The sequence below is a fragment of the Macaca fascicularis genome, chromosome 1 (assembly GCF_037993035.2).
Source record: "Macaca fascicularis isolate 582-1 chromosome 1, T2T-MFA8v1.1".
NCBI classification, from domain to species: Eukaryota; Metazoa; Chordata; class Mammalia; order Primates; family Cercopithecidae; genus Macaca; species Macaca fascicularis.
The window spans coordinates 192689492-192708295 of record NC_088375.1 but is presented as its reverse complement, the minus strand read 5'-3'; the positions used below and the strand labels follow the sequence as shown (position 1 = coordinate 192708295).

At 50.2% G+C, this 18804-nt stretch overlaps 1 protein-coding gene across 1 annotated transcript; it reads right to left on the bottom strand.

Annotated features, from left to right (window-relative positions):
- Positions 1-5332: 5332 nt before the first annotated feature.
- Positions 5333-7417, bottom strand: GUCA2A (guanylate cyclase activator 2A). Its single transcript, XM_005543757.5, has 3 exons — positions 7310-7417; positions 6049-6256; positions 5333-5616 (listed from the first exon to the last, which is right to left on the bottom strand). The coding sequence occupies exons 1-3, from the start codon at positions 7382-7384 to the stop codon at positions 5552-5554; spliced, it is 348 nt and encodes a 115-aa protein (XP_005543814.1). The 5' UTR covers positions 7385-7417; the 3' UTR covers positions 5333-5551.
- Between the last annotated feature and the right edge of the window lie 11387 nt (positions 7418-18804).

The following is an 18804-nucleotide window of genomic DNA, read 5'->3' as shown; positions in this document are numbered from 1 at the left end:
CATGGCTCCCCACTGCCACCTACCAAGTCTAGCCCGAGCTCGTGCACTATCTAGACTCATCTCCCACTGCTCCCTGCAGCTGTGCTGGCTTCCCACCTGCCTGCTGGAGACAGCAAAGAGAACTGCCGCTGTCTGAGTCCCTGCCACGTACCAGCCACACAGCTGTGCTGCTGCCCGGAATCAGAATGATAGCAGCATCGACGAGCTGCTCTCTGTGGGCCTGGCAGAGCTTCTTCTTTTCCTTCTTCTTTGTTTACCATCTCCACACTTCCTCCCAAACCCCAACCCCTGGTAACCACTATTCCACTCCACTTCTGTATGTTCAACTTTTTCAGATTCCACATTTCACTGAGGTCATGTAGGATTTGCCTTTCTGTGCCTGGGTTATTTCACTTAGCATAATGTCCCCCAGTTTCATCCACTTTGTCACAGATGACAGGACATTTTCTTTTTCAAGGCTGAATAGTATTTCATTGTGTTTGTGTATAACATTTCCTTGATCCATGCATTTGTTGATGGACACTTTGGTTGATTCTGTATCTTGACTATTGTGAATCATGCTGAAATAAATATGAGACTGTAGATATTTCTTTGACATACTGATTTCGTATTTTTGGCTATATGCCCAGAAGTGGGATTACTGGATTGTATGACATTTCTAGTTTTAATTTTTTTTTCTTTTTTTTGACACAGAGTCTCGCACTGTCACCCAGGCTGTGGTGTGATCTCGGCTCACTGCAAGCTCTGCCTCCTGGGCTCACGCTATTCTCCTGCCTCAGCCTCCCAAGTAGCTGGGACTACAGGCGCCCACCACCACACCTGGCTAATTTTTTGTATTTTTAGTAGAGACGGGGTTTTACCATGTTAACCAGGATGGTCTCGATTTCCTGACCTCATGATCCACCTGCCTCGGCCTCCCAAAGTGCTAGGATTACAGGCATGAACCACCGCACCCAGCCTTCTAGTTTTAATTTTTTGAGGAAACTTCATACTGTTTTCCATAATGGCTATGCTAAATTATCTTCCCACCAACAGTGTGTGAGGGTTCCATTTTCTCCACACCCTTGCCAACACTTGTTATCTTTTCTTTTTGCGTGTGTGTGTGTGTGTATGTATGTATTTATTTGAGATGAGATTTGGCTAGGTTGCCCAAGTTGATCTCAAACTCTCATGCTCAAGTGATCCTCCCATCTCAGCCTCTCAAGTAGTTAGGATTACATACAGGTGGGTGCCACCATACTCAGCAAGCATCTTTTTTTTTCTTTTTTGGCAAAAGTCCTTCCTACAGATGTGAGGTGATATCTCGTCATGATTTTAATTTGCATTTCCCTGTGGATTAGTGATGTTGAGCACCTTCTCACATACCTCCTTGCCTTTTGTATGTCTTCTTTTGAAAAATGTCACTGGGCGAAGTGGCCCACCACTGTAATCCCAACATTTTGGGAGGCCGAGGTAGGTGGATCACCTCAGGTCAGGAGTTCTAGACCAGCCTGACCAAAATGGTGAAATCCCATCTCTACTAAAAATACAAAAATTAGCCACGCATGGTGGCACATGCCTGTAATCCCAACTACTCGGGAAGCTGAAGTAGGAGAATCGCTTGAACTCGGGAGACAGAGGTTGCAGTGAGCAAAGATCGCACCACGGCACTCCAGCCTGGGTGACAGAGCGAGACTCTGTCTCAAAAAAAAAGGAAAAAAAAAAAAAAGAAAAGAAAAAAGAAAAATGTCTATTCAGTTGCTTTGCCTGTTTTTAAATTGGGTCATTCATTTTTTCGCTATTGAGTTGTTTGAATTCTGTATATATTTTGGATATTAATCCACTAGCATATGTTTCATTTGAAATATTTTGTCTCATTCTATAGATTCTTTTCATTCCTTACCTGTGCAGAAGCAGTTTAGTTTGATGCACTCCTTTTTGTCTATTTTTGGTTTTGTTGCCTGTGGTTCTGGGGTCATAGGCAAGAAATCTTTGCCAAGACCTATGTCAAGAAGTTTTTGCCTGTGGTTTTGGGATCATAGGCAAGAATCTTTGCCAAGACCAATGTCAAGAAGTTTTCCTCCTATGTTTCCTCTAGTACATTTCTTGTTGTTGTTGTTATTTTGTTTTGTTTTGGGTTTTGGTGTTTTTGTTTTGTTTTGTTTTGTTTTTGTTTGTTTGCTTTTGGCAAAGTCTCACTGTGTTGTATTGGCTGGCCTCGATTTCCTGGGCTCCAGTGATCCTCTTGCCTCAAGCTTCCGAGTAGCTGGGACTACAGGTGTTCACCACTGCTCCTGGCTTCTTCCAGTAGCTTTACAGTTTCAAGTGTTAAGTTTAAGACTTTAATCCATTTTGAGTTAATTTTTGTACATGAGGTTAAATAAGTGTCTAATTTCAATTTTCTGCATGTACCAATACCATTTATTGAAGAGACTGTCCTTTTGCCATTGTGTGATCTTGGCACTTTTGTCAAAGATCAGATTGTAAATGTGTAGATTTATTTTTGGGCTCTCTCTATTCTGTTCCATTAGTCTTTATGTCTGTTTTGTGCCAGTACTATGCTGTTTACAGCTCTGTAGTAGCTTTTGAGATCAGGTAGTGAGATGCTTCCAGCTTTTTCTTTTTTGCTCAACATTGCTTTCGCTATTTGGGGAATTCTGTGGTTCCCTATGCAATTTAGGATTTTTTTTTCTATTTCTGTGAAAAAAATATAATTGGAATTTTGATAGGGATTACATTAAATCTGTGGATCATTCTGGATAGTATAAGCATTAAAAATATTAATTCTTCCAATCCATGAACATGGAATATCTTTCCATTTATTTGCATCTTCTTTAATTTCTTTCATCAGTGTTTTAATTTCTTTCATCAGTGTTTTATGTTTTTCTAGTGTATGATTCTTTTCCGTCATTGGTTAAATTTATTCATAAGATGTGTGTTGTTGTTGTTGCTGTTTAAATGGGATTGTTTTCTTCATTTCTTTTTCAGATCATTCATTGTTAATTATAGAAATGCTACTGATTTTTGTATGATTTTCTAACCTGCAACTTTACTAAATTTGCTTACAAGTTCTAATAGCTTTTTAGTAGAGTCTTTAGCGTTTTCTATATATAAGATTATGTCATTTGCAAATAGAGTCAATTTAACTTCTTCCTTTCCAAATTGAACGCTTTTTTATTTCTTTTTCTTGCCTAATTGCTCTGGTTAGGACTTCTAGCACAGTACTATGTTGAATAAAAGTGGCAAGAATGGACACCCTTGTCTTTTTCCTGATCTTAAAGGGATAACTTCCAACGCTTTTGAGTCTTCTCCCTTTTTCTTAGTCTAGCTAAAGGTTTTGCAATTTTATTTATCTTTTCAAAAACCTAACTCTTAATTTTGTTGATCTTTTCTATTGTTTTTCTAGTTTCTATTTCAATTATTTCTGCTATGATCTTTTCTTTTCTTCTATTAACTTTGGGCTTAGTTTGCTCTTCTTTTTTAGTTCCTTGAGGTGTAACAATAGGTTGTTTATATGAAATCTTTCTTCTTTTTTGATGTAGGCATTTATTGCTATAAATGTCCCCCTTTGAACTGCTTTTGCTGCACCCTATAAACTTTTGCATGTTGTATTTTCATTTTCACTTGTCTCAAGATACTTTTCAATTTCCCTTTTGATTTCTTATTTGACCTAGTGGTTGTTCAAAACCAGTAGACTTTTAAGAACTTTTCTGCATTTTTTCATTTACTCTTCACTCAACCCTGCGATATATGGATTCTTATCTTTCCCATTTTTCAGATGAGAAAACTGAGGAGAGAAAAGGCTAGATAGCTTGCCTAAAGGCACACAGCTGTAAAAGACAGAGCCAGGATTTATACCCAAAGAGTCTGGCTCCAGAGTTAGGGCATTAAATGATTCCACTCCATCACATATCTCACTTAATCCCCCGCCAACCTTGGGAGGTAGGGTCTGTTATCATCCTCACTTTCACATGAGAAACCAAGCCTCAGAGAGGGACACTCAGCTTGTAAACGACACAGTAAGGCTCAAACTCAGTCCTGTCTGCCCTTGCAGGCTCCACACTGTCCTGACTGAACCATTCTAGTGTCTTTGTGTCCGTCTGCACCATTCCCACCTTCTGCAACACCCTCTTTTTCCCTACTTCCACACTGGTTTTGAAATTCCCTGCATCCCAATGCAAATCTGAGGGGTGATGCAAATGCACTTGCCCTTCCCCTTTCACAAAGCCTTCCTGACCTCAACTAGAAGAGACCTTACCTTTTGAATTCTGAAGCCCATGGAGTCCCCCTTGTGACAATTCCCCTCCACCCCACTCCCCAAGATGGACCCTTGGGAGTTCTGCCTTCTCTTTCTTTTGTTGCCTCTACCTTTGCTAATAGGCCTCACTTCCATACCCTGCTTCCTCACCCTGTCTGAACCACTTTCAGGGTGATCCTAGTCCCCTTTTCTCTGGTTTGTTTTATCACTTATTGAATTCCTCTTATGTTTGTGTCAGGCCTTAACTGAGGGCTTTACGTGCATTATTTCACCCAGCCTGGGAGGCAGGAAATATTAGCGCCCCAGTTTTATAGAGGAAGAGGTGGAGGTACAGAGAGGGAAAGTGACTTTCCAAAGATCACACAGTACTTGGAAAAGCTGTGGCTGGGACCCTGCCCTGTTTTATATCCTCATGCAATTATCTATGTGTGTCTGGAGGTCAGAGAGACTTCCCCAGGCACAGAAGCCATTACATAACAGGGTGGCCAGAGCTGTGCAAGGGTTGTGGGTGGTCACAGTGCCCAGAGAGCACCAAGGTCAAGGTCACAGTGGGAGCACTGAGACTCTTCCTGGGGGGTTGAGAAAGTTGTCTTGAGGAGAGACCATGGAACGAAAGGCTTGGAGCCTGAGTAGGAGTTTGCCTGACAGTAGTGTGGGAAGAGGGGCAGTGAAGAGGTGAGCAGCAGCAGAGGAAATGGCAAGAGGTGTGGTTTGGGATGTGGTCAGGGTGGAGGCCACACTAGCATGGTTGGTGGGAGCCAAGTCCTTGAGTACCCAAGAGTTTGGTGCCAGTCTCCTAGTGGGTCAAGTGCCTGTGTTGGTCGTCCTAACCAGCTCAGACTGGCTCCCGTGCTCACATGTGGCTCAGTGAATTTGGTGACCTCAGGAGATGTGAAAGTAAAGCAAACCCTCCCCACCACCTGCTGCCTCAGTGGTTTGGAGATCCAGATCCCCTCCACGCCTCTGTGTTGTGGCAGCCCCAGGGACAGAGAGCAGCTTAGCAGAGAGAGTGGGGTCCTTCGCTTTGTACATTACATCCCGAGCTTCCAGGGCAGGGTAGACTAGGGGATGAAGGAAGGAAAGCAACACCCAGAGTACTCTGGAATCTGGTTTATTAGCTGGGGGTTGGAGTGGCTCTAGGGAAGGACAGTGTTGGGGCGAGGCCTCCAGTCACCCCGTTCCTCCCTGGGCTGCTCCTCCCGACTGGACCAAGGTAGCTTGAGCTGCCAGAAGTGGAATATCATGGGTGGCCCTTCCTGCAGGAGAAAAGAGCTTCCCTGCTGGGGAGGGGAGGCAGGCAGTGGGCAAGCCTCCCTAGCATCCGGTACAAGCAGCGTAGGCACAGATCTCACACGTGCTCGGGTCCTCAGCGATTTCCTCTGTACAACAGAGATGGAGCCTCGTGAGAACCAGCATTTCCTCCCAATACCCCTGCCGCCCTTGGCCCAGAGCTTGTACGTCACCACCCAGACCCCAGAGAATCCCAGCAGGCCCATACTCTGACCTACTGGGCGTTTTGCCCCAAATCAGGGCATGCAGACCACTCAAACCAACCAATCAAAGCAGAGATTCCACCAGAAAGAGAGGCAACTAAGACCAGATGAACTGTCTTAGTTCCCAAACCTCAGCAGTTACAACTTGGAATTGAAGTGGGCGTGGAACAGACCCACCAATCAGAGGCAAGCTCCCTAGTTCCACCAATCAGAGCTGAGCCCTTCCTCCAAATCCCACCAATCAGAGCAGATCTCTTCCTCATGTGCCATCAGAGTATTCCCGAGCCCTGTCAATCAGAGAGGAGGGAGGCTGCTCACCCAGCCTCTGAAGTATCTCCTGGGCATTGGGCTCCTTGCAGAGAGGCTTGAGTTCTTCTGGAAAGTTTGGGTTGCTACAGAGGATGGGAACCACAGGTTCACCAGGGATGGGTGCAAACTTCCTGAGTTTCCCAACCCTGGGCTCCTCGGGCTCTTGGAGGTCTTTGAGCTTCTTCACTGACTCCAGAGAAAAGGAGAAATTTCCATCCTGGAAAAGACAAGCCCAGAGCATGAGGCCAGGCTGCAGCCTGCTTCCTGACTGCGCCCCCCGTGCTGGCCCCGGTCCAGCCCAGTGGTGCTCACGAGTAGTATTCGTGGCATATGGGAGCCAGGCGATCCACTGAGGGGCACTGTGAGGGGTAGAGTTCAGGCCCCACGCCCTGGCTTGGCTCCGTGGTGCTGGACACTCCGGAACCCGCAAATTCTGCATGTTGTATGGGGAATGGAGAAAATGGGTGTGAAGCTCCAGTAACACCAAAGGTGCCCAATGAGTAGGAGCCAGTGTGCTGATTTTTAGGGAGAGACAAAGGACCAGCACCCAGGCATGGTAGCTCCACGTGGTCAAGCCCAGGCTGTCCTTCCCCTGCCTGAGAGCGGTGCTGCTGATTACTGGGCCCCCAGCTTCAGCCTGTAGCCTGGTTTTTGTTTGAGAAGCAATAAAAGGCCTCTCAGAATCTGGCTTTGATAGAGAGCAGGGCCCCTGCTAGGTGCCAGCCTGGCCTGTCGCCAGCATTGGCACTGGTAGGCACACCCATCTGTCAGGACCTCCAGGGTGTCCGTGTGGTTCCTGGGACCCACAGGGGTGCTTTGGCTGAGCACAGAACTGAGGAGTAAGGTCTGGATTCAAATCCAGCTCCTGCACTTCCCACGGCCATGTGCCCATGGTCTGTTACAGAACTTTTGTGAGGCTCAGTTTTCCCCTCTGTAAAATGGGACTAATAATTCCTTTCTTCCAGGTTGATGGTGGGGCCACAGTGAGGGGCTGGGGAAAGAATCGGCACGTGGGACACTCAGTAAATTGGCCAGTTCCCCGCCTTCCCCATATGATTATTCCTCTTCCCTCCACTGGATTTCTTTCTCCTCCAAAGTTGAAGGGAAAGGTGTGTGTGTGGCCGGACTGAGCAGGAGCTCCTCAAAGAAGGCCAAACCTCGGACACACATCCTCAGTCCAGCCCCAAAGAGGAGGTATTCTCTCAGGGGACCAGCCCTGGGCACTAGGGGCAGGGAGCCAGCTGGGCCAGGGTAGGGACACAGGACTCACCTGCACGGTGACCCCTCCCGCCAGGGCAGCCCAGGCCCCGAGGAGGCACAGTGCGGAGAGCAGGAGGGCATTCATGGCAGCAGTGCCCGCGAGAGGGGTGGCTGTTCTGGATGCCAGGGGGAAACAGCGGGACTTTTAAAGAGGGCAGGTTACTGAGTAACCCGGAAGCCTTTGTCAGTCTCATCTGCTCACCTGTCAGGCCTTATCAGATAAGGCTGAGACAGCCCTGGGAGATAAGAACCAGGCAGGGGGGCCCCCGGCCCCTCCCTGAGCACCCACTTTGACCCACAGCCGGGCTGGGTCCTGCATTCATTCACCAGCAAGGCACATTCACTCACGACTGCCCTGTGCTGGTGTGGGGCCGGCCGACCCAGCCCTTGAGGAGGAGGGCCCAGCCCGACAGTGAAAGGCAGGGTGATGAGGGTGGGGTGATTAGGGTCAGGTGACGGGGCTGCACTGGGGGTTGAGCTCTGGAGAATGGGTAGAGGTTTTCTCAGAGAAGGGACTGAGAACAGAAGACCATTTCATGCCAAATGGACAGCTAGGAGGTGAGACAGGCCTGGAATATTCAGGGGAATGTGAGAAATTCCACGCGGGAGGCTGCAGGGCAGGTCGGGGGCTGCGTTTGATTGCTGCAACTTTAAGGAAGCCCTCTGCACAGCCCGGGTTCAGCTCCACCTACTGCCCAGTTGTGGGGCATGTGAACTTGGGCCAATGCTTTCCGCTCTCTGAGTCTTGTTGTCCCTTGTGTCCCCTGTGGGAACCAAAAATAATACCTACCTCATGGGGTAGGTATGCGGTAGGCATTATTGTGAGAATCAAGTGAGGTTTTAAAAACACTTAGCTCAATGCCTGGCACACAGAAGGTGCTCAGCAGAGGTCCATCCCCCTATTATTTTTAGCAGCCACAGCAGCTCCTGGTCCTCCCTGGCCCCTCTGGTGACCATCTGCCTGTCTGAGCCACAGGCTGTCCCCACTCTGTGCTGGTCCCCATCCTGTCCTGCCTGCCCTGCAGCCTCAGGGTGTCCTCGAATGAGCTCCTCCTCAATCCGCCCGCCCCCTTGCCCCTGCAGATGCAGTCCCCTTTCCACAGATCACACTGGGGAATTGCTTGGCTGTGTCCGCGCCCCTCTAGACTCTGACCCCATTCAGACCGCGCCCTCAGCGCAGCGTGCATTCACTGTGTGCTGTTGTGAGCAGGAATCCCCAGGACACAGGAGAAAGGGTAGCCCTGGGATTGTCATCTTTCTACTCAGCCAACCTGGCCCGATGCCAGGACAGCCCTAGGGCTGGAGGTTGGGCAGGAATTCCTGGGTGGGGAGAGTCAACACTGAAGAGGGAATTGGAGACAGCAGGGCCTGACCAGGAGGGAACTGCAGGGACAAGGCCCTCAGGGAGGGGCAGGGAGCTCCTGGCCGGGCTCCCAGGGCAGTCCTCACAGCTGCACTGGATTTCCCACCCCTTTCTGGTGTGTGTGTGTGTGTGTGTTAAGGGGGGGGTGTGTCTGCGGAGATGTGTATGTCTGTATATGCCAAAGTGTCTGTATATACCCTGATAGGTGTGTGTAGCCAAGGTGTGTGTGTATATGTGCACGTGCTGAAGGTGTGTGTGCTGAGGCATGTGTGTACACTGAGGAGTATATATGTATATATGCTAAGGTGTATGTGTGTGTATACTGGGGGGTATATGTGTGTCCGTGTACACCAAGATATCTGTGTCTGTGCTAGGAGGTGTGCATATATACATCGAGGTGTGTGTGCCAGTGTGTACATACACAGGCGTGTGTGTATACACCAAGGTGTGTGTGTTTGCTGGGGTGTCTGCTGATGTGTGTGTATGTGCACTGAGGTGTGTGTGTGTGTATGCTCATGTGTGTATATGCACTGAGATATGTGTGTGTACGTGCACTGAGGTGTGTGTGTGTATGCTGAGCTGAGGGCGTCTGCTGTGCTGTGCGTGTGTGTGCCGAGGTGTGTGTATACACTGAGGTGCATGTGTGTGCTGAGGTGTGTGTGTGCTGAGGTGTGTGAGTGCTGATGTGTGTGTGTGTGCTGAGGAGTGTGTGTGCTGACATGTGTGCATACACTGAGGTGTGTGTGAGTGCTGATGTGTGTGTATGCACTGAAGTGTGTGTGTGTGCTGAGGCGTGTGTGTGCTGACGTGTGTGTGTACACTGAGGTGTGTGTGCTGAGGTGTGTGTGTGTGCTGACGTGTGTGTACACACTGAAGTGTGTGTGCTGACATGTGTGTACACACTAAGGTGCGTGTGTTTGCTGAGGTGTGTATGCTGACATGTGTGTATACACTGATGTGTGTGTGCTGACGTGTGTGTATACACTGACATATGTCTGCATGCTGAGGTGTGTGTGTGTGCCGAGGTGTGTATATACACTGAGGTGCATGTGTGTGCTGAGGTGTGTGTGCTGACGTGTGTGTATACACTGAGGTGCATGTGTGTGCTGAGGTGTGTGCTGACGTGTGTGTATACACTGAGGTGTGTGTGAGTGCTGACGTGTATGTGTACACTGAGGCGTGAGTGCTGACGTGTGTGCTGTGTATACACTGAGGTGTGTGCTGACGTGTGTGTATACACTGAGGTGTGTGCTGACGTGTGTGTATACACTGAGGTGTGTGCTGACGTGTGTATATACATTGAGGTGTGTGTGTGTGCTGACGTGTGTATACACTGAGGTGTGTGTTGTGTGTGTGCTGACGTGTGTATACACTGAGGTGTGTGTGTGCTGAGGTGTGTGTGCGTGCCTGGACATGTGTGTGTGCCCACCAAGGTCAGCCACACAGTGACCCCCTCGCTGAGTGCAGGTGGGAGTGGGCGTGGGAATGAGTGGGGTTAGAGGAAGGAATAGGGCTGAGGGTCGGAGCGTGGGACCTGGATGCTGAGCAACAGGAGGTCGGGGGATGGAGCTGGGGGAAAGGTGAGGGGCAGGAGTTTCGGAGGCTGGGGTGGGGATGAGCACCGGGAGAAGTTGTGTAGTGCGGCTGAGGTCCATGCTAGACTGGAGCCGGGGCTTACGGAGACTGGAGTGGGGTTGAGTTTGGGGCTCAATTCGGGCGACACTAAAGTAGGTTTGGATTAGGGTCGGGTTGAGATGGAGCTGAGGTTGGGCCGGTGTAAATTAGAGTTAGGTGTGGAGCCGAGGGCGCAGTCCAGATTGGGCTGATGTGGTGCTTGTAACCGACGTGGAGGCTGGTTTGGGCTAGGTCAGGGCTCATTGGCAGGACTGGGATTGGAGTAGAGTTTGCAGCAGAGATCGGAGGTGTGGCTGGGTCAGGTTTATGATGGGGGTGGGTCTGGTTTAAGTGTGACGCTAAAGCTGGGTTGGGATTTGACTTACAGTTAAGGATGGGGCGTAGGTGGGGCCACCAGGCTGAGGAGCTGTTTTCTCTGACTCATTTTGGTCTTTCCCCTCCCAAGCTGTGGCAGGAATGGGGGTAAAGGGCAGGGGCTTTCATCCCTGAGCCTTTCTCCCACAGCCCCCGTGGCCGAGGCTTGCCTGCTGTAAGGCAGGGATGGAGTAGGGTGGGTTCGGGAGTGACGTCACTCTACACTGTGGGAAAGAGGAAGTGGCTCCTAGGCCATGGCCCTTAGGGTCCTCCCCTACCCAACTCCACCTCTGACCTCTACCCTGGGAAATGGGAACCAACTCCCCTTCCCTTGTTCCCCAAGCCCCTCTGCCTAGTCTGGCCCCAGTTGTGAGTTCAGGCCCCCTCCCTCTTGAACCTCCAGCGTGCTCAGGGCCTCTGCAGCCTGCTCTGAAGCTGCTGGAAGTTGGATCTTGGGCTCTTCCCTGAACTCCAAGCTTCCTGCCTCCCACCCCAGCCCACACCCTGAGTACTCAGGCCCTGGTCCTCAGCACCCCCACATCCCTCATTCTTCCCATATGAGTAGAAGGAGGGTCTGAGACTGTTTGGGTTTCCCACACTGCCTTTTCTGGCAGACTCTTGCTCCTAATAGCCTTCCAGGCCATGCCACCTGCACCGCCTGCCTCCCCTCTGAAAACCCATCAGCGACTGCCCAAACCCTCTGGAAGAAAGCCAGCCTCCCTTGCCTGGCATTCAAGGTTTTTGTGATCCGGCCCCTGCTGAGCTCTTCATTCAACCAGGATCCCAAAGGACTCCCTGGAGTGGACCCGGAAGGAGGGACCTAAACGTGGGGTGCTGTGGCTTCAGGGGCTCAGGCTTCAGAGCCAGGCAGCCCTGTATTAGAATCCGGTGTCACTGGCCGGGTGCGTGGTGGCTCACGCCTGTAATCCCAGCACTTTGGGAGGCTGAGGCAGATGGATCACGAGGTCAGGAGTTCAAGACCAGCCTGTCCAACATAGTGAAACCCCATCTCTACTAAAAATGCAAAAATTAGCTGGGCGTGGTGGCACATGCTTGTAGTCCCAGCTACTTGGGAGGCTGAGGCAGGAGAATTGCTTGAACCCATGAGGCAGAGGTTGCAGTGAGCCGAGATCGCGCCACCACGCTCCAGCCTGGGCGACAGAGCAAGGAAAAAAAGAAAAAAAAAGAATCCACTGTTACCATTCAACAGCTGCATGACCTTTCTGAGCTTTAGTTTCTGCTCTAAAAAATGGAGACAATAACAGCTAGATTGCAAATTTCAGTTTTTCTGGAAGACTCTCCTAACGGACCCCAGCCCCGACAAGCCTGGGTTAAGACCATTTCTGCTCCTCTGAGCTCCACCAGCCTCCTACACCTTTCCCATCATAAACTTAGCAAATTGTCTGTCTAGCCTACTGCCCTGGGAGCTGCTGAAAGCAGAGACTGTGTCCTACTCGACTGAGGCCCCAGTACTCATACAAGGCCTGGCACTTAGTAAGTACCACTAAGTCTTTAAAGAATGAGGCAGGTTGGAGCGTTTGTAATGATCATCGCATGAATGACAGCAGCTAATATTTATCAAGACTCATTCTGTGCCAGGCTCTGGCCAAGTGCTTTACAAGTGTGGAAACCAGACTCGCTCCCTAAAGCCCCGCCACCCCTCACCCACTGCCAGAAGCTGCAGAGGCTCTGCCCTGCTGTTGGACCAGTCCTCCGGTCTCTGTGAGGATGCTGATGTTTGATTCTTGTGTCTGGTGATCTTATCATGGCTCCTGTGTGCACATTAAAACTGGGACCATTAAGGCTCCGTCCCCCCATTCCCGCAGGCCCAGAGGCCTAATCAGACCTCAGCAGGAAGGCCTGGAACAGAGCCCAGGTGGGAACCCGAAGACTCCAATACAGATCTGTGTAACCTTGAAAGGGGTGTGGTCCACAATATGCAGACTCTCCAACCTGCTTGTAAATGTGTCTTGGAGGGTGTAACAATCTCTGGCCCCTATAACAATCCAGAACTGCCTGAAGCAGACATTATAATATATGTGAACCTCCTGACAGCACTGGAAACACCTAAGAAATAACTGCACAACCCTGTTTTATACATGGGTAAACTGAAGCCCAGAGGCTCAGAGAGGTTAAGGAAGTATAACTTTCCCAAAGGTGCAAACAGGGGTGCTGTGTACAGTTGTATTGGTTGTGCACTGCACACAGGTACCTGACCAACAGAGAGCATAAGTGTGGAAACAAGCATGGGACTACCTCAGCCTAGAGGAAAGCACAATACTTCAGACTTATTGCCAGGTGGACTGGGTGGCAGCTGTGGTCACATAGCTAGAAATCCCAGAACAGAATCCAGTTCTCTCAACTGCCAAAGAAAAGCCTAAAGTTCTACTGAGTCCATCCCATTCCTCTGCACTGTCTTGCTGGTCCCAAACACCCATTTTTGCCCCCTTCTAGGGAAAAGGAAAAAGAAAGGAGTGGCCACTAAGTCAGGCCCTGTGAGGTAGGTCAATGATGTCCATCTTAGAGGATGAAACTGAGGCTCCTAGAAAGAGTGCTCAATGTCACACAGAAAGTGGATGGCTGAGTTGGAATTGGAAGCCTTTTGGCTGAAGCCCAAGTCCAGGCTTGAGTGGAGGGATCCCTCCCTTACCCCAGGCCCCAGGTGGCCCGGCTCTTTCCCTTGATGCTCCAGGGGGCAGCTGGGCAGTGGGCAGGGGGCGTGCCTGGCTGTTTGCTCAGCGGTGTCGTCTCAGGGCCCTGTGGCCTGACCAGGAAGAGGTGGTGGAGAAGCTCCGTTCACCATCTGCTCCCCCTCAGCGGGACAGCAGCTGCAGCCTTCTCCCGCATCCCCCAGCCTGCTTTGGGCATTGGCCACCAAGACAACCTCCCACGCCCAAAGGCTGACAGGGAAGGAGAGCACAGCTGGAGCTCCCGCCACCTGCCCCCACAGAAGACGCTCACAGAGCCCACAGGCTACAGGGAGGGTAGGGCATGGGTACAGACTCCCTAGGACGAGGGGGGAACAAGTCGGGGCTACCGGTCCTCCTGGCACCAGGTGAGAGAATGCTTACCCAACAAGGCGGCATTTGCAGCAGGCCTTGATCCATGGCAAGATTTGGACCCATCAAGGGGAGAACCGTGAGGCAAAGGCCTGGCAGCAGGAAGCGCAGAGGGCAAAGTGGGGGTGGCTGTGGTGGAATCAGAGGGTGTCTCAAGGACTCATGGGCCAGCAGCCCAGAGAAGGTGGTTTCACACAGCGGGCTGAGGAGTTCTGCCCTTCATCCGGTGACAGCGGGGAGCTATAGGAGGTTTCAGAGTAGGGGAGGCCTTGGTAAGAGTCGTGATTCAGAAGGAGCACCCTGGCACTTGGCGTTGAAAGTGGACTGTCTAGCGATGGCTGCTGCATGGGTCCAGAAGAGAAGGTCGTGTTCCACCCCTGGCAGTGCCCCAGAAGGGCAGGGGGTGCATTGGAAGCATAAAATGGCAGGAAAATAACTGGTCTTGGCAACTTGGCAACAGATGGAGGAGAGGGAGGGAGACAGAGAAGGGAAGACTGCCCTTGGGACCTAATATGTGCCAGGACAGCTTGCCATCTGACTCCTCACTGATGATCTCAGTAACACGTTGAGGTAAGGTATAGCATCCCCATTTTACAGATGAGCAAACTGAGGCTCAGAGAGGGCAACGTCTTACCCAAACAGAATTCTAGGTTCTTCTGACTCCAAACTCTGAATTCTTTCCGTTGCCTCAAGTATTTTGCTGGCCTATGGGGCCTGCAGGGAACATGCAGGCTGAGCTGCTCTTTCTGGAGCAACTTTTGGTATAAAAGCCTTAGGGCAGCAGGGGAGGGGCTGCCTGGGGGCAGGAGCAGGTACAGATCTGGGATCTAGCTCAAAGGGATAAAGGAGGGAGGAGTCTTCAAAGCCACAAGGACAAGCCAGGGATGTGATAAGAAAATGTGTATCAGACCCACAGGTGTAACCCTGACAGTGCCTGTGAACCCAGCTCCACTCCAGGCAAGCGTCTCCCTCCTCCTGCAAGTTCCCCTATCCTAGTGGGAGGAGTGAGTGGCTATCAAGTCATCAAATTTGAGTGAGGAGCCATCTTCCTGTCTCCTGTCTCCTTTATGGGCACACACAGATACACAAAGTCCCAGTCACTATCACAAGGGCTACAATGTATCACATGCTCAGCCACAGACACATGGTCACACAAGCACACGAGCACACACACACAAGGCCTTGCTCACATATGCTCACACACACACAGTCACACGGAAACAGAGGGCTGTTCCAGGAAGGGCTCTGCCTGTGAACGTCACTCAGGCATGGGATGGTTAGGAAGCGTCCTTGGACGTCTTTATTGCCATTGTCTGGGACAGGAAGTTGCCTCTCTGACTTCTGGGGGCTGTGGGGTGAGAGTGGTGCCATCCGTCCACCGTGAGGTCAGTTCAGGCTTGCCTCTGGGGTAGGGTGACCAGAGGGTGGTCAGGGCAGCCGGTGCTATGGAAGAGACAGCGTGCCCTCGAGAAGAGCAGGCGCACCTGGGGCAGATGTGGGTTCCTGCCCTCTTGCCAGCCTCGCTCGCTGGCTTTGACCTTGGGCAAATCACTTCACCTCTCTGAGTTGGCAATGTCCAGTCATAAAAGATAATGACACCAACCTCACAAGGCACCTGGGCATGTTCACTCAGATAATGGCTGTCCAGTGCCAGGCAGGGACCTGGCAAATGTGGCAATAACCATCGTGTTTGTGACAGCCGCAGGAGTTGGTGTACAAGTGGAGATGAGGCCTGCTTCAGCTCAGAGGCAGGGCTGGTGGGTGGGCAAGGGTAGCTGCCCAGTGGCAGGGAGCATGGCTGGCTGGACCACAGGCCTCCCTATGCTTGCAGAAACCATGCCAGCCCCCAGCATTAGCTGGCCCCGGAAGAGGAAGGGGCAGAGCCTGAGGAGCCTCAGTGTGGGGTTGACAGTGGGCACCTTCTCCCTCCTGAGCCCTGGAGCAGGGGAGCCGTAGGCACCAGGGGGCTGGGAAGGCAGCAGGCTTCAGAGGCAGCTCTAGAGTGGGCCCCAGCAGTATGTGGCTGAGAACTAGAGAGTCTCCTTGGCTTCCTCCAGCAAGCTCTGACACAGGAGAGGAGGGGCACAGATTCTAAGGGCTGGCTAGTGGAATCCCTACCTTTCTTTAGGAGCACCCAGCTCTGGGGGCTGCAGAGAAAGGGAGCACAGCTCTAAGTAAGGGTAAAAGAAACCTTCCAAAAGAGGAAAGGTGCACAGCCGGCAGCCCCACCCTCTAGTGGCCACAGGCACTCACTGCAGCCTCATTGCAAAATAGCTTTGGCTTTGTTCTAAGGTCCTCATTCTCTGCCTGGTCGTTCTGGGAACAGGGCCTGAGACAGCACAGTGCGGTGGTGAATGGCGCAGACACTGGAGCTGGATGGCCTAGGTTCAAAACCCCAGCTTTACTGTTGTTATTACTATTATTACCTCTACCACTTACAAGCTGAATGACCTTGGGCAAGGGACTTCATTTCTGTGGCTCTGCAAGATGAAGTTGATAATAACAGTATCTACCACACACAGTTATTTCAAAGAGTAAATCTAATAATCCACATCAAGTGCTTAGAATAAGTAATATTAAGTAACAGGAACTTTTAATAAAGAGTAGCTGTCCAATTCTGTACTTCTGAGGTCAGCATTGTTTAGGGGGCACTGCAGGAGAGCTGGGGGCTGAAGCCCTGACCTAGGGTTGAATTCTGGTTCTGACGCAGTCAATTACCAAGTCTCTGCTTTGCACATGTTGGCTAGTCACATATATTAAGGGAAGAATCCAAGGAGGTTAAGTTCAAAAATCACTCTTTAAACTCCTTTGGGAAGGCAGCACTTTCGTGGATAAACATGTCTCAATAAGCCCAACCTACCTGGCCAGCTTTTCTAGTTCTTGGTTGAAGTCTGTCTTTGAGCATCAGATGAAGCCGCTAGCTTGAACCCAGGACAATGCTGCACTAAACACGTGTATCTTTATCCACTGGAATCAACTCAGTAATGAGATGCTCACGCAGAAGGTACATGAAAGCAAATACCAGTTACAGACTCAGATTTGAATCTTCCATCTCACACTCAGGGGCACATGTCCATCAGAGTTGGATACTCCACCATCACATTATTCGTTGTGTCTCACCTCTCCAAAGCTGTTTCCTCTTCTGTAAAATGAGGGCAGTAAGAGTACTACATCATCATCAGGCTATTGTGTAGATCAAATAAGACAATATGTGTAGGAATTTTAAATCGCTGCCAGGCAAATGACTTTCTTCATTCTCTTCCCCCAAATTTTCCCTAACTAGCTGTGTGAAACGTGAGCACACCCTTCCCTCTCTGGGTCTCAATGTTCTCCAACAACAAAATGTGGGGGGGTTGTGTTAGTTGATTTCTAAGGCCTCTTCCTAAGTTTTTAGGATAGTGCTGTAATTCTAGGGCATTTAATGCAGTCAAACCTTCAATGCATTTGATCTTAGCCAAAAGGCCAAGAAGCGATGAAGCCTTCAATGAATGTTAACTGATGCTTACATGGTTTTTCCAGGACTCCTTTACCCAACTGATAAGGGTCACGTCTATAAACAGCAGCCCTTTGCACACTGTAATATCTTAAAACCTTGAGAATCATGCATGCATCTTAATCGCCTTATTTCTCATTTGATCAGCAGAAGTGTACTTCAGCTGCATCTAAATCAGCAGAAGTGACCACATTTAGTGGTCCCCTTACTACGGTCCTTCAGAGGCACCGCGAATGACAAATGCTTACCTGTGATGGGAGTGAAGCACAGCTTTCCTTCCAAGGCACACAGACAGACACATGGACACACACACAGAGGACAGTCACTATTCTTGGCTTTGGGAAAATTCTTTTTTAGACAGCAGTGAAGTAAAAGGAAATGAACTCCGGAGTTAGGCCTGGACTGAATTATTCCAGCTCCTCTATTAGCTGTGAGAATTTGGGCAGGTTAACTTTTCTGGGCCTTGTTTCCCTATCTGTGAAACTGCTATAGATGTTTCTGGTAGCACTGTGTGGGTTAAGTTAGAAGCAGCCTGAGGCTTTGGGTAGATCTTGGGATTGATGAAAAGGTCCCCCTTCTAGAGTGGGAGGGACTCCAGGTTAATTTCACTTCCAGCCACATGGCTGGTCTGCCCGTTGCTTGGCCTGTCCGGGCCTGTTTCCACATCAGTGAAGTGGGGACAGCATTTCTCACAGAATTGCTATGCTCAGCTCTTGACCAGCAGCCCAGCACTTCTCCCGCCTCAACCCACAACCCCCACGGTAAGGGAGCTCCCATGGCTTGCTCAAGGTGATGGTATAAATGGCAATACTTCCTCCCATCTGTCTGGGACCCTTTGAAGACTCAACTTAGCAGCCCATACCTGGAGCCCTTCCTAAACCACTGCCCCAATCCTCAGTATGACCTCATTCCTCCCCACCAGAATCTTGCCTTACCAGAGCATACCTTCAGAATAGCCTCCCTGGGCTGGCATTTGCTACCTGTCCTGGGCAAGTCTGTACCCCGTAAAGGCAGGAACTGTGGCTTCCTCATCTCTGGATTTCTCATGAGAGGGTTTGACACAGAGTATGTGCTCAGCAAATGTAAAGCCCCACTTTCACCTTTTGGAAATAGCTCTGGAAAGGCAGTGCTGGGGACAAGACAGGGGGCAAGGGCAGGGGGTAGGGAGAGGGGAATTCCCTCACAGAGTATGAGAGGATTGTGTAAAAAACATGATGCCTGGAATCAAATGACCTGGATTCAAACCTCCGCTCTGTCACCTGCCAACTAAATAATCTAGACAAGTTTCTATACCTCTATCTGAGCTGTTCCCATGTTTGTAAAAGGAGGACCACAATATCTACTTAGCACAGCACCTGGCACATACTGAGTACCAGTATGCTTTATGTCGCATGTGCTGTTCTAAATGTTTAAATGTACTAATTTATGAAAATCCCACTACAACTCTGGGAGGCAGATACTATCCTCATTGTACTGGCACTGCAAATAAGGAAAATGAGGCCCAGGGAAATCCAGTGACTTCCCCAAGTTCATGGAGCTAATGAGATGCTCACTAAATGGCAGCAATTACTGTTCTCAGGTAGTAATGCAAGGGATACAAT

What these genes read in the sequence shown, in the direction of transcription:
- GUCA2A (XM_005543757.5), bottom strand. Translation starts at nt 7,384, where the DNA reads ATGAATGCCCTCCTGCTCTCCGCACTGTGCCTCCTCGGGGCCTGGGCT. An exon ending in CGGGAGGGGTCACCGTGCAG is followed by an intron (nt 6,257 to 7,309) that starts GTGAGTCCTGTG and finishes TGTCTTTTCCAG; the next exon opens with GATGGAAATTTCTCCTTTTC. An exon ending in GGAGATACTTCAGAGGCTGG is followed by an intron (nt 5,617 to 6,048) that starts GTGAGCAGCCTC and finishes TCTGTTGTACAG; the next exon opens with AGGAAATCGCTGAGGACCCG.